This window comes from Apodemus sylvaticus, chromosome 7 (assembly GCF_947179515.1).
Source record: "Apodemus sylvaticus chromosome 7, mApoSyl1.1, whole genome shotgun sequence".
Lineage (NCBI taxonomy): Eukaryota > Metazoa > Chordata > Mammalia > Rodentia > Muridae > Apodemus > Apodemus sylvaticus.
In genome coordinates, this window is record NC_067478.1 from 17,739,615 (window position 1) to 17,754,676 (window position 15,062).

Sequence of the window (15,062 nt, forward strand, 5' to 3'; positions counted from 1 at the left end):
GCAGAGAATATTCGGAGTCCTGGGTTTGGCCTTATTTTTTTCGGAGGGAGTAAAAATACTTGGCTTTCTTTTCTGAGTGTTGGATGGTTCTCATCCCTTGGAGTCAGAAGCCTGCTGCCCCTCTCCCTGGGAACAGAGGCTCCATCCTAGCCTGACTTGCCTTTGTTTATCCTGAGTGGCAAAGATCCTAAGCCAGAGGGACTTCCCAAGCCGCTGGGACCTTTCCCTTGGATGGTGCGTTCCAGACTCAAGTGGATTAAGATGTAATTGGGGGAAGGCAGTGGAGCTGTAAGATGAACTAAGTGTTATAAATTTTAGAGATAAACATATTTGTTGGCTCAAGAGCAAAAGGATTTTAGTTTGAAATAGGTTTATAGCTGACACATAAATCATGCACTTTAAAAACAGAGCTGTTGGGGAGCAGGATAGGGATGAATCCTTGGAAATGCTAGTCCGTGCCTTTTAAATCACTGTAAGGATGGAAGGACCTCAGCCTCGTCCCTATCTTTGACCCATTTCCCTGCTTTGCAATTCCTTTTCTTTGGAACTAAAAAAAGGCAACATTCATATTCGTGTTCATAATCAAGCAACCTGGGGCTTTTCTACCCCTCTCCCCATGTTTCCAATGTAGGCCAGAATTCTGTCGTGCGATTCAGAACATCTTAAGTAGATAATGGATTGTAAACAACACACCCCAAACCCAGACATGGGCTCCCTGTGTAACTGAACTTCAACCTACATAAATTAATCATCACAACAGCTGTTGCTAAAACAATGGCTCAACGTACAACCACACAGGAAGCCACGTTCCAGACCCATGGCCTTTGGTGGCCACGTGCAAAGAGTCTTTATAAGATCTGTATGTCTCATCTAATCACTTTTAAATACTCATTTAGTTAAAACCTATAAGATCCCTGCCAGGTGGATTATATCATCATATCCACATTAGACACAAACCAATCATGGAGACTTAGGCAACTTGCCCTAGGTCACAATAGCTAGTAAGTGACTGAGCTGGGCTCCGTGTTCTTACTTTAGTGTCTATATTCCTAACGACTATGTAGTGCTCATTGTGCACTTTCTTTGGGCCACATAAGCTTTAAACAGTGGGGCCAAAAGCAAGAGAGTTTGATATTTCTAAGGCCATGTCTCTAAGGACAATGTTGTACAAAAACAATTACACACAATAAATATTATTCTTCCTTTCAGCCTTTCTTCTCTACACTCCTTTCCCCCTTTTTATCCTGTAGCTCAGGCTGGCATTTAACTTACTATGTAGACCAGGCTGGTCTTGAACTCAAGATCTTTGTGCCTTGGCCTCTCAAGTGGTGTGATTATAGGCATGTACCACTGCGACCATCTTATCCTTGCTCTTCTTATTCCTTACTTGTGTGTGCATGTGTGTGTGTGTGTGTGCACTTGCATCCAGGTGCCCATGGAGCCAGGAGAGGATGTTGAGTTACAGGTAGTTGTGAAGCCCCTGGAGTGGGTCCTCTGTAAGAGCAGCAAACACACTTAACTAGGAAGATGCCATGCTAGTCCATATCCTTACTTTTGGGTGGAGACAGAATGTGGGGTTATGCCAACAGTACCCACGTTCCATGGCTTTTCTCTCTTCTCCATTTTCCTATGTGAAGAGTATTAACTAGTCAAATCCAGAGGCAGACAGCTGATGAGTTACTATGGGTAACTTTCTTCCCATAGGCTATTTTAAACATTTAATACCTGGTGGAAATGAAATAGGAATAAAGTAGGCACTTTAACCTAAGGAATTGTAGGAGGTGGGCAACTCAGAGAAAACGGCAGTTCTGCAATAATTCCTTCATAGGGGGCTGGAGAGATGGCTCAGCTTTAAGAGCACTGACTGTCTTCTGAAGGTCCTGAGTTCAAATCCCAGCAGCCACATGGTGGCTTACAGCCATCTGTAATGATATCTGATGCCCTCTTCTGGTGTGTCTGAAGACAGCTACAGTGTACTTAGATATAATAATTAATAAGTCTTTAAAAAATAATTCCTTCATAATAATTGAATAAATGAAATTGTTGAAAATAATTATGTTTGGCTTTCACAATACAGTGTAAGTTGGTGGTTGAGAGTGTTCCACGGCTTTACCAATGAGAGTAATGCCAGCAAATTTTTATCGCTGTAGATCAGGGAAAGTAAGTTAGGATCTGGGATGCAGGGCATAGTCCTCTGTCCCTCGAGCTTGCACTGGTGACATGGATGGCTTCCTAGATAAGTGCAGACAGAGCTGAGGGGCCAGCCTGGCTTTATTGTGATAAACTTGATCAGTAGCATCGAGATCACACAAAGAGTAGCCTCACCCAAGAGACTGTCTAGAGCCAAACCTCGCGGGGCCCATGTGGCACGCTGTGACATACCCCATGTCCAGAAAATTTACTTTGCCCTCTGTTCAGCATGCATCACTTCATGGGTTTGCAGGGAAGAAAGCAGTTTTTCAGTGTGCCCTGAACCTCCAGATAGCCCATTCCATAACCATCAGAGCGTATCAGACTAGGGTAGAGACTGTAGTGACTTTTACATTGGGTTGCTATCAATCCCCTAAATGTTAAAGTGATTAAAACACCCAATGGGAAAACCTGCCCTGACAGGGTCCCCAGAGAACCCTCTATGAGCAAGGAATGGGAGAGACTGGTTTGCCTCAGAAACCATCCTTCTGTCTGAGCATGCCGACTGATGCTTTGCCTTTGGCGTTTCAGGGAATGGAAGGCCGGAGGGGGCCCCAGGGTCCCTCAGTAAGTATTCCTTTTATTTTTTGTTCTTTGTGGTAGAGGACTATGGATATTTCTTCTATGTAGATGGTGCTGGATAAATACCACTTGACAGGATTTTGTAAGGATGCCCAGCCCTGGTCTTGAACCCCACTGATTAGTAGGAAACACAAGCAGCTATTCAGTCAGCTTCCATAAATAGGACAGGCTCAACTATGGCAAAATTTCCCTCAGAAACAAACGTCCTAACAAACAAACAGAACACGAACAACCCCAATGCTTACTCCCTTGGTTGACTTTCACATGTGTTGGGAACTAGCATGAAACAGTGAAATTTTTGCTTCTTCTTAGCTTTTATTCAAGTTGTTATTATTAGCTATATATTCTGGGTATTCCTTCCATGTGTTTTTTCCTTTTAAACCCATTTTTAATTAGCATGCTAAATATTTGATATCATTAGGGCAGTTTCAAACAGAATTTGTGTCTGTTTCACTGCTGTGAAGAGACACCATAACAAAGGCAGCTTATAGAGGAAATCACTTAGTTGGAGACTTGCTTGTGGTTTCAGAAGATTGGTCCATGGCTATCAGGGTATGGAGCATGGTGCTGGAGCAGTAGCTAAGAACTTCTTCCTGATCCTAAGGCAGCAGGCGGAGAGAGGGTGAGACTGGGTCTGGTGTGGGTTTTAGAAACCTCAAAGCCCACCTCCTCTGACACACTTCAACACTTCCTTCAACAAGGCCACACTTCTTAATCCTTCCCAAACAGTTCTCTCATGGGGGAACTACACATCCAAATATATGAGTCTCTGTGGCCATTCACATTCAAACCACCACAGCTTGTCTGAGTCAATGTCCTATGCACCCCATCCTTATGATAATTAGAAACATACTTGAGTTTATTCCTGACAGCTAGAACAGTAAGATTCCAGGCTGCATAAGGGGTGAGCCTGGCAGACGAAACAAATGATCTATGGGAGCCATGCAGAAAAAATCTTAACACTGAAAATTCTTCTTCATTAGGGGCAAGCAGGAAACCCGGGGCCTCAAGGTACACAGGGACCTGAAGGACTGCAAGGCCCACAGGTATGCTGGGTATTTCATAAATGTGGGCAAATAGTGTGGGGGTCATTCTGTTTGTAAGAAGGCGGGTAGCTCAGTACAAAGGCACACAACCAAGATGGCTCTGTGGTTAAGAGCACAAATACTTAGCCATGAACCAGAGTTTGACATCCAGCACCAAGGTTGGGAGACTCACAACAGCCTATAACTGTAGCTCCAGAGGATCTGATACCCTCTTCTGGCCTCTTTGAGTACTTGTGCGCGCGCGCACCCCCCCCCCCCACAAACACAATTAAAAATAAATAGCAATTTAAAAATATAAACAACTTGTGAAGCATCAGTCTGCAGACATCCATCACCATGTACATTTCCCACTGTGGGAGATGATTTTGAATTTTGATTTTGTTCCATCAAAACTATTCTAATATTTGCAGCTCATTAATGACCCTTAAGAGGGGAAGTGCACTCTGTGCTCACATTGCATTGTACTAGGTACTGGTAAGAATGATAACTTCATAGCTCAATAATATATTAATATAATTATTTTACATTGGGCTGCCAGCAGTCTCCAAATGCCATTAGTGGCACAGGTGTCAGAGGTGAGAACATCTGCTCCATCTTCTCTGCCTGGAAGAAGCCGCGACTGTCCCTTGAGGACAGCTTTGTCCGACCTGGGTGTTGTCACTGGTGAATCTCACTATGTGTTGAGCTTACTTTAAACTTGGACTTTTGAAAGATTCTATGTGGGGTTGGGGATTTAGTTCAGTGGTAGAGCGCTTTGCCTAGCAAGCGCAAGGCCCTGGGTTCGGTCCTCAACTTTGTTTAAAAAAAAAAAAAAGAAAAGACAAAATAACAAAAAGACCCCCCCCCAAAACAAACAAACAAACAAAAAAAAAAAACAAGGTAACTGAAAGAGTCTATGTAGAAATGCCCATTTTAAGGCCTTTCAAGGACCTCATTTTTCTTCTAGAAAATTCAAGATTATTAACTCTAAACAAATTTGGATTTTCTTGATTATTTCTGAGATCTAGTACATTTGCCAGGTTGAGTAACCATGGGATTAGTCTAGAACTGCCCTTTTGGGGCTGGGTATGAGAAGGCAGTTGTTTCAGATGCTCTTAGATCCTTTGATATTAGTGACTTGAGGCTTACTCAATGATTGTCTGCTAGACAGGGGCCATTTGAATTCTAGTCTCCCCTGTTATACAAGAGAACTAACTATGTGAGACCTACATATAAGATATGGCAAAGAGATAAACTTCCAGCCAGCAGACAGCTGCCACCATGCGTTCTTTAGCCCCAACTTGAAACTACCATTTCTTGTAGTTTACACATTGAGAAAGCACCTGTGGTCCAGAGAACCATCAATGAAATACAGTCAATGGCTGTTTGTATCTCCCTTTCTTCATGGGTTTATTTTATTTTTCCCTTTTGATTTAGTTTTATTTCTTCCTGTAGAAGAAGGATGAGACTCTTTTGCCAAGGCAGAGAATCCTTTAATAAGATCTGTGCCACTGTGTCTGGGCTTGTCTGCAGTTATTCTTCTAAAAAGAACTTAATCTCACAGCAGTAAGTTGCTTGAAGGTGTAGACCATCGCTCTGTCTCCATGGGAACGTTTCAAAAGCATCTACTAAGAGAGTGAGTTTCATTGACATCACAGCACATCAGTTTTTGTTCTTGTTTTTTGTTTTTTTTTCCAACAAAAAAAGGGGTCAAGTGGAAATCGTGGCGGGAAAGGAGACCAAGGAGGTCAAGGGTATCAGGGACCTCAGGTGAGTGACCTGGAAACATCAGGGCCAGTCACTTGCAACCTTTAGTTTGTTCTTACTGAAAAATGCCCGAGTGTGTAGTATATTTTATGCCATCTGTGGGACATTTCTTTCATCTTTTTTTGTTACTATGGATACACATATTTAGCTCAGCTCAGATCCCTTTACCTCACTTATCCATTCCTCTTTCCCATTTGGTGATCTTTTACTCTGAAAGCATAGACTCATTCCCTCAGCCCAAGGAGGCATTTAGAGACCTAAAAATGCCACCAAATGATGGACATGTCTAATACAAATGAATTGTTCTTCCTGCATTTTTAAATTTTCTCTGCGTCATGTGTCTGTCCCTCCGCTGACCACAGACATTGGGCAGTGCAAAGATCCATGCTTATAGAGTTCTGTTTGATTCCTAAGCCTGGTTTTCTAGTTCAGCACTGGAATGAGTTCCCCAAGTGAGGAATGAGAGTTTGGATGGTGAGGGGTTTGTACACAGCTCTTGATTCCAGTGAGTTCTTTAGTTCTACCAGTGAGAGCTCAGAAGTCAAGGGATGCCTGAATGTGCCCAGTTATATCTTCCTAGAAGGTTGGTGAAGGATGCTTACACCCAGCACATCATAATGGATGTATCTGTAGTTTTATGGGACTTGCATGTGGCAGTAGAGTGTTTTATTCTAACACTGCAGTGAGCTTTCCCTCACTTATGCTGGCTGAGTCAAGCCTTTTGCCTCCTCCTAACCCCCAAGATCTCATATGGACCAGTGAATTTCTGTTAGAGGCCGAGTGTGGTCTATTCCCTAGGTTACCCTCTCCCCTGGCTAGCCCATCTCCTGGTGTCTTCTGGGCTCTGCGACTGTTGGGAAAGATGTGAGCTGGTAACTTGTTCCTGGTGGATTTCCAGGAACTGTGTAGCAGTGCCTTTTTCATCTCTTTTACTCTTTATTTTCAGGGTTCTCCTGGGCCAGTAGGACCCAGAGGGGACATTGGGAGACCTGGATTTGGGGGAAGAAAGGTAAACATTATTTCTTGTTGGTTTCAAATACAAGGAACAAAAGCAGCAACATTTTCTCTTGAGCTCTGTGAAAATTCTTCACATGCTCAACCCACCTGCATTCCGCCAGTGTGTTCTCTCTCACCCCCTGAACAGAGAATTCCCTGCGGCTCCTTTTTAGGAGGCTGTCCCTATGACAAGGAAAGGTAGTTAACGTGCCCATCACAAAACACTGCTGAGAAGCCTCTTAAGTTCCTATATTCCCTGAGCAGGACTGAGATGAGTGTAACAGATGGTTTTAAGCTCATCTTTTTGTGCCTTTTGGTCTCCCCCAGGCCCGCTCTGACTAAGGCAGCTGTGTGGGAGACTGCCAGAGAGTCAACGATTGGCCTCTTGTCCACCTGGCCCCTTTGTTTTCATCTTGCAGGGACTGAGGTCTATGTGGTCACAGCAGTGCCCTGCCAGGTTTTCTGCTCTCCTGCCAAGGCCTCAACTCTTTCATAGTTGAGCCAAGGATCTAAGGTTTCATTTTATACCGAGTCCAGAAAACTAGGTTGTCAGTCTTCTGCTGGGAAAGTCTTCAAGCTTTAACGGTAATAGGATAGGGCTTGGGAGATGGCTCAGCTGGCAAAGGACTTGCTGTACAACATGTCTGATCCTCTAGAACTCATGGAAAAAACTGGTTACAGAGGTGCTGGCTATCCAGACTGTTTAGCTGAATCGGTGATCCCCAGGTTTCCAGAGAGAGCCTGTCTCACAAAATAAAAGGAGGGTGACTGGGGAAGGCACCTGATGTTGACCTCTGACTTCTACATGTGTGCATATGTGCATGTATGTACATATATACATACATACATAAATACACACATCTGAACATACACACACTACAAGATATATCCAACTCAAGTAGAAGAATACTACCAAGCAGTGGTAAGAGATGTGTTAATATGATTCTGACAATTATCGCAAAATACATATGCACACATGTAATCATACTGTCTGCCTTCAATTTACTTATAGTATTATTTGGCCATCAACTCTGGGCCTGCAAAGAGGGGAGAAGATCACAAAGTCTTTTGCATTTTTCCCTATTTAATTCCAAGGTTTCTCAGCTCAGTTCCGTCCTGACCCCACACCCCACTTCTCCAGAGCCAACTGTTCCCCTCTCCCAGAGTCCCTCTCAGCCTCCCTTGCTCCTTCCACAGCGCATACAAAGTTCTTTGGGTTTCAGCCTCTTTGTCTCATTGGGAAACCTCACTGGACACTTGAGTCTCTCTGTTCTCACACAGGGTTGTAGTTGCCCACCCCATTCTTTCTCTTTCTAACCACACTGCGCTCAGTAGGGGCAGGACTACATTTATCCTATCAAGTTATTCATTTTCCAAGACAATAAGCAAATACTGTGTGTGTAAATACACTAGCAAATGAGCCCGTTTTCCCTGGGTTAAGCTTTCTACCCCCCCTTTCCTTCAGTCCTTTGACACTAGGGAAGCAGGAAACATTGTGATATGTGTATGTAAACAAATATACAGTGGAATACTATGCAGCCTTAAAAAGTCTTCAGAACTCTCCCCTGAGCTATGTGCTATGTGTGCCCTGCTATCCTCTGGGCAGACTGTATTGTGTCTTTTACCCCAGCCCTACTAGTGCTGGCTGCTCACTGAGGCCCTTGTGTCCCCTCACTCAGCAGACAGAACTACCTGAGGTGGGTTTGACTTTGCTGACCTCTTTTACTCTTTGACTAGGGGGAACCTGGAGTTCCTGGAGGCCCAGGACCAGTGGGGCCCCCAGGACAACGAGGAAAACAGGTATGAGGCTTTGAGTACTTGGTTCTGAGGCAAGGGGAAGTGGAGACGGTATGGGCCCAGCACTTGGGGTAGGAAGATGTGGGCCAGTTCTCCATCTGTTGCTGCTCTCCTGTGCACCTGGCCTTTTGATTGTGTGTTTGGGGGAAAGTGTGTGTGTGTGGAGGAGATGAGGTAAAGGCAGAGGCAGTGACAGGTGAATGGAAACGAGGCATTTCCATATTTTAACAACCAGCGTGGCTATGTACATTCATTTTGGTTGAACCATAAAGCAGTGCATCTTTCTCTCCTTGCAAAACCCTAGGATGATAACAAACAGGAGGGTCAAGGAATAGGCTACTGCCTTTTACACAGCTTGCATGGCCTAGTTGCTCCTACTGAGCCAAAATTCCAGTGTTCGGGCAGCCCATGGAGGGAGAATCATTTCATGTCAATTAGACAATTATATGTAGATGTTAAATAGGAGAAAATTTACCAAGCATAGCGAAGATAAGGAGTCAACCCAAGTGTCCATTCGTGGATGGACAGAATAGAACCACTGTGGTATAGCCATGTGATGGAATATTATTCAGGCTTAAAAATAGTAGGGAAATCCTGGCACATATGGCAACATGACTGAACCTGTAGGCTGTTACATAAACTAAAGGAATAAAATAAAAAGAATAAAATAAAAGAATAAAAAAAAAATAAATACAACTAAAATAATTCAAAGAAGGCAGGTGCCAAAAGGCAAACACCAGGCCACAGAATCTTACATATATTAAATGTAAAAAAGATGGACTCAGAAACAGAAAGCGAAATCCCGAACTACAGGAGAGCCCATCTCAAACCAACCAAACAAAAAGTGTGCCTGTCTTTCTGTGGTACAGTTTGGAAACATGAATATTCAAAAAGAAAGGAAGAAAAGGGGAGGGGATTTAAGTTTCCTAGGCATGAATGTGGAATGCAATGGGAAGGAACCTTACCTTTTCTGGCCATTTTGAAGTGTTTACCCTTAACATCCCAGAGTGAAGACAAAAAACTACATGACTCTTCCCAGTGTGGCTGCAGAGAATAAGTCTCCTTCTGAGCATCCCACTATTAATTTGGCTCTTTTAATTAATTTTGACTATTAATTTAGCTTACTGAGGATGAGAAGAGGAACTCAGTTTGGGCACAGGCTGTGTTTTTGACTTATCTCTTATTAGATACTTGTTTTAGTTTCTTGCTGTCTTTTGGAAAGAGTTAAGGGCTGGGGATAGAATCCCAGGGTTCGTATGTGCTGGGCAAGGGCTCTACCACTGACCTACATCTCTAATGCTATAATTAATTTCTGTGTAGAAAGCTCAAGAATTTTCAGTTAAGTCAGATAAGTATGTATTTAATTAGGCCTTTGAGATATAGCTTCAAGCACTCTTAAAAAGATTTAAACACTACATGGGTTGATGTGTTATATGCAGGAGCCCGATTGTCTTAAGGCAGCAGTTCTCAATACGTGGGTCATAAACCCTACAGAAGTCACACAGCAGATATTCTATATATGAGCTATTTACATTATGATTTGTACAGTAACAAAATTACAGTTATGAACTAGTAATGAAATAATTTTATGGTTGTGGGTTACCACAACATGAAGGACTGTATTAAAGGGCCACGGCAATAGGAAGGTCGAGAATTACCTTTTAAGGTCTCCATTACCAACAATGGCTATTGTAACTTTTTCTTTTTCCTCTTTACTATGGGCAAAACTGCTAACTCAGTTTAGATTACCAATGAGGATGAACATATTTCCCCACTAACATCTGTTCACCATTTATAATTCATTTTTAAAAAGATTTATTTTAATTTATGTCAGTATAATGAAAGGCTGCTTGTATGTATGTACACCTCGTGCTGGCCATTAATCATGTATCAGATCCCCTGGAACTGGAGCTAAAAATAGTTGCAAGCCACCATTTGGGTTCTGGGAATCAAACCCAGGTCCTCTGCAAGATCAGCCAGTGCTTTTTAACCACTGAGCTGTCTTTCCAGCCCATTTATGTTTTTGGTTGAATTCCTCAGTCATATATATATTTTTTTTAGATCAACTCCTAATTTTCCAGGTAAGAAATTGGTGAATGCAGAAATCCAGAGCGGTTATCCTCCTGCCTCCTGCAGTGGCTGGCCAAGGAAGTAGAAGGGTACACCCCAGGCATGAGAGGCTGGGATTATAGCTCAGTGGTAGGACATTTGCCTGGCATGCAAGAGGCTCTGAGTTCAATCCCCAGTGCAGGGGAAAGAGATAACAGGAACTGAGAACCCTTCCACCATCCCTAGCTCATTCCTAACCCCACAGTCTCCCCATCTAGATAGCTTTTGAGAAACTGAAATTAACTGACGTATTTGCAGGGAGATTATGGCATCCCGGGCTATGGTCCTACAGGAAGAAAAGGAGTTAAGGTAAATATGCTAAATAATTATTTTCTCAATTGATAAATCAAAATGATGGTGTGAAGGAAGTAGACTATTGACTTATGTAATGTTCTCTGCTGAAAATTTCAGGGCCCAACAGGATTCCCTGGGGACCCAGGGCAGAAGGTGAGGTACACATGAATTTCTTCTCTTGCCATGACCAAGGCCACCTTGAGAAATTAGATGAGCCATTGGTCTGGGTAGGATTGGAAGTGGGGGAGGAGCAGGGACACTGGTCGGTTGCTTCCCCTGGGCCTCACTAGGAAAGACTATTTTAACCCCATGAGTGTTTATATCAGAATCCATCACATCCTGCCCTTCGTTACCAGATGTCCTCCCCCCACCTTGCCCCAGTGACCCACATCCCTGACTTGAACCTTAACCTCTCGGCAGCCATCTAGATTAGTTCTCCAGCCTGGTGGTCTAATTCACTCAACAGCTTAGTTTCTGTTATTAATCCAGCATCATTGGACTTTGATTCCTCTCTCCTGAAAATCCCACCTTCTTCATGGTCTCCTATTCCCACCTTCTCTCTGTCAGCTGACCACAAACATCGTGTTCCCTATATTTTTGTTCATAAAGCTAACCTAGTTATTCTGTCTTCTTGATCCAACATCTTGCAAGGTCCTCACTGTCTATTAGATAATCTGTCTGCATGCCTCCAGTCTGTGGTTTCAGCAGGAGCTGGCCTCATTACATCAGTGTACGCTAGGGTTCTGTACAGTTCCCAAATCCCAGCCTGGCTTGTCCCTGTAATGTCCCAGTCAAGAAGAGACGTCTGGGTCTAAGGGAGAATAGCTAATGAATCAACTCCAGGAGAACAGCCAAGCTTCAGAACGTTTGAAAAGTGTTCTTCACTGATGGATTGCCTGAGGCTGACAAGAAGCTACATAAATAACTCTCAGGAAAGAGTTCTCATTACAGAGGATCAATTTTCTGATTTATTTTTAAAAGGGAGAAGTGTAACAATGATCGATGTGATATCAATAAATAACTACTACCAAAGTCAGATTGATTTTTTTTAAAGATAAACTTCTGTTTTTTAATTTAATTTAACATCTTAGGTTATTGACTTTTTCTCATTGGTTCTTTGAGAAATTTGTGTAGCATATCTTGATAATATTAACCCCTTTTCCCCATTTTCTCATAGATCCACTCCCCTTTCATACCCACCAAACCTAGCCTCCCACTTAAAAACAAACCACCAGATACAGCCTACATTGCCCTATACTTTTAGATGTGTGGCCTTCCACTAGGGCAGAGTCAGTATACCTAGGGTGGCATCTTTAGAGAAAATTGACTCTCTATCCTTGAAAAGCTATCAATTGCCAATAGCACCTTAGGTAGTATTGGAACTTCCTGTCTATCCCCGCTCCATGCTGGAGTTTTGTCCTGACTTGAGTTTGAGCAGGTCTTGTGCCTACTTCCACAGCTTTTAAATACATTCTTAAACTTTAGAAGTTTAGTGTGCATGGAGGGAGAGGCATGTTAACACAGGAGTGCTAGCATTCCAGATGTGTGCCTCTACATCTGGCTTTTTACATAGATTCCAGGGGATTGAACTCAGGACCTCAGCCTGGGGCCACTAGCACTTTTGCCAGCTGGAACAACTCCTTACTCTAAGATTAATGTTTTTTATCTTCAGTTTTCCCAGAAATAACTCATAGAACTAGGTAGTCATTCTTTAATACCTTAGGTAGTCAGTACTCTGTGTTTTCTAGCATAGGATCTGGTTCCTTTTAGCAACTGGATGGTCCCTGGGTTGATATTTATATATAAATATTTGGATTATTAGAGTACTGGAAGTAGTTTTGTGCCAATAGTTTAGTTCTGAATTTATGTCAAGATGTAGTTATTGTTGTATTAGCCTTCATTACACAATAATGACAAGATCAGTTTAAGTATTGATTACAGAGAATTTTTTAATCCTTTCATAGCAAAGATTTTAATATCTTGATATATGTGACCAGGGTGATGCTGGAGATCCTGGAATTCCTGGGGGGCCTGGACCCAAAGGATTCAAAGGACTGACTGTAAGTGGCCAATGACTCCAGAAAGAATAAGCGTTTCTTTTGGAGACCTTAGCTTTCCTACTGTGATGATAAATGTGTACTTTTGATTTATCCCAAGGGCATCTTGGAAGCCACCAACAAGTCATGTGACCTTGGGCATACCCTCTTAGGGCCTGTATTTCCTGAGTATCAGAACTGAACCTAGTGACACACATGGCTGCTTCAGGTTACTCTTGGAGCTGAAGCAGATATCTTCCCTGGGTCCCAGGGGATGTCTGATGATTCCTTTGGGTGGTGGAACAGAGTATTGGTTTAAGGGAGGACACTGAGGACACTCTGCTTTCCAATCAGCAAAGCACAGAGTAGAAGACTATGCTTTTTAAAATACAACTGGCTGAGACAAGCATCCTTTTACTTTGAAGTCTGAGTGCAATGCCTGTTACCCTGGGTGTGGAAGGGATGTCAGTATCTCTCCATCACTTCGAGTCTGGGGAATAAACATAGACCTCAGGCACCATCTTGTATGTGGGAAGTTATTTTTGTTATTTGATTTAAAATATTTATTTTTAAAATTCGATTGAAAATAGGTTTTTCATATAATATATCCTGATTTTTGTTTCCTCTCCCTCTACTCTCTGTTTTTTCCCACTTCCCCTCCCATTCAGATCCACCCTCTTCTGTCTTTTGTAAGAAAACAATCAGGGTTCTAAGGAATATAATATGGTATGATATGATATAATATAATGAAACAAACAAATTGAAATAAGACAAAACAAACTTGTTTAATTATTTATATTTTATGTTATGTTTGCTTGCATGTATGCACATGTACCAACTTTATGCCCTTGGAGGCCCAAAGAGGACATTGGATCCTTTGAGGTTAAAAATAATTGTGAGAGACCATGCTGGTATCAGGAACTAACCCTGGTTTCTCTGTAAGAACAGCAAGTGTTCTTATTCTCTGAGTCATCTGTTCAGTCCTTATTTTTTGATCTTTACAGATTAAGAATTTTTTACAAAATCTTTGTGTGCCCTGTTTTTCCCCTTAGCACCCATCCCAGCTTATGACTAATTTAGATTTAAGTTTACAGCCTGTGTCCGAGTCATGTATGCCACTAAATAAGGGGGCAGAGGGAGATGAGATGGATGCTCATCAATGTTTATGGGTCAGTGTCTTATATTATGGGCAAGGAATTTAATGTATATGAATTAGCTGCTATCTTTTACTTTTAATTAAATCATTATTATCACCATTATTATTTATTATACTAAGGATGGCACATACATTCTACATAAGCCCCCTGACACAGAGATAGCAGCCCTGTTCCATCTGTTCTTTTAAAAACAATTTTTGAGAAGTGTAACACATTATTTAAACTAAGATAATCATCGGGCTGGAGAGATGGCTGCGTGTCTAAGAACACTTGCTGCTCTTGCAGAGCTGCCGGGTTGAGTTTTCAGCTCCCACATAATTGGTTCACAGCAATCTGTAGCTGTGTTCCAAGGGCTCTGACGCCATCTTGCCACTGTGGGCCCTGCATGCTCATGGTCTGTATCCACAGGCAAAACACTGACTCATACAAAATAAAATATGAAATTAAAGCCTGAGATAGTCTCCATGGGTAGAAAACGTAGAGACTACATTTGTGTGTTCCTCTTTTCAGCTCTCTCAAGGCTTGAAAGGCGGGAGTGGACTTCAGGGGTCTCAAGGCCCTCCTGGTCGGAGAGTGAGTATGTGTGGGAACAGACTGGTGTGTCGTGGTTTCTGGTATACCCAATGGAACGGATGCAGAATTTCAAGGCGCAAGCACTGTGTCCAAGAAGCCAGTCACTGTGTCTCTCAGCTTACTATTAAGATGAATATGACATGTCCATGTCCTAGCTGAGAAGGTAGCTGTGGCATCAGATGACCAAGAGGAGATGCTGTAAGCGGCAAGAGCAATGCAGATGCTCTGTTACTGTGACTGATCCCTGAAGCCTTTGTAAGAGGTGTTGGCCTGCCTGCGTTTCATAGAGGTCTCCTGACAGAGGTCCAGCCTGCAAAGCAGGTTGGCAGATAGAGTTTTCCAGAACCACCCTCGTTGCCTTTTTGACCTTGACTTGGATTAGAGAGAGATTTGGAAATGTAACCACAACTTCCACTCTGGTTCCATTACAAGAGAAACGTCATCCCTGGAGGCACTTTCAGGCTCGCCTCCGCAGGCAGACCTGCATCTGTTTCACCTCTTCTCAAGTGGTTGGTGATTTGGTGTCTCTCCCCTCC

The 15,062-nt window shown here is 42.7% G+C and overlaps 1 protein-coding gene across 1 annotated transcript in view; it reads left to right on the forward strand.

The window, feature by feature from the left end:
* Positions 1-15,062, forward strand: part of Col6a5 (collagen type VI alpha 5 chain) — a 99,910-nt gene that overhangs the window by 49,584 nt on the left and 35,264 nt on the right. The window contains exons 21-29 of the mRNA XM_052187443.1: positions 2,722-2,757; positions 3,756-3,818; positions 5,505-5,567; positions 6,511-6,573; positions 8,298-8,360; positions 10,725-10,775; positions 10,878-10,913; positions 12,758-12,820; positions 14,464-14,526. Coding sequence (XP_052043403.1) covers positions 2,722-2,757; positions 3,756-3,818; positions 5,505-5,567; positions 6,511-6,573; positions 8,298-8,360; positions 10,725-10,775; positions 10,878-10,913; positions 12,758-12,820; positions 14,464-14,526 — 501 coding nt within the window. The remainder of the gene's footprint in view (positions 1-2,721; positions 2,758-3,755; positions 3,819-5,504; positions 5,568-6,510; positions 6,574-8,297; positions 8,361-10,724; positions 10,776-10,877; positions 10,914-12,757; positions 12,821-14,463; positions 14,527-15,062) is intronic.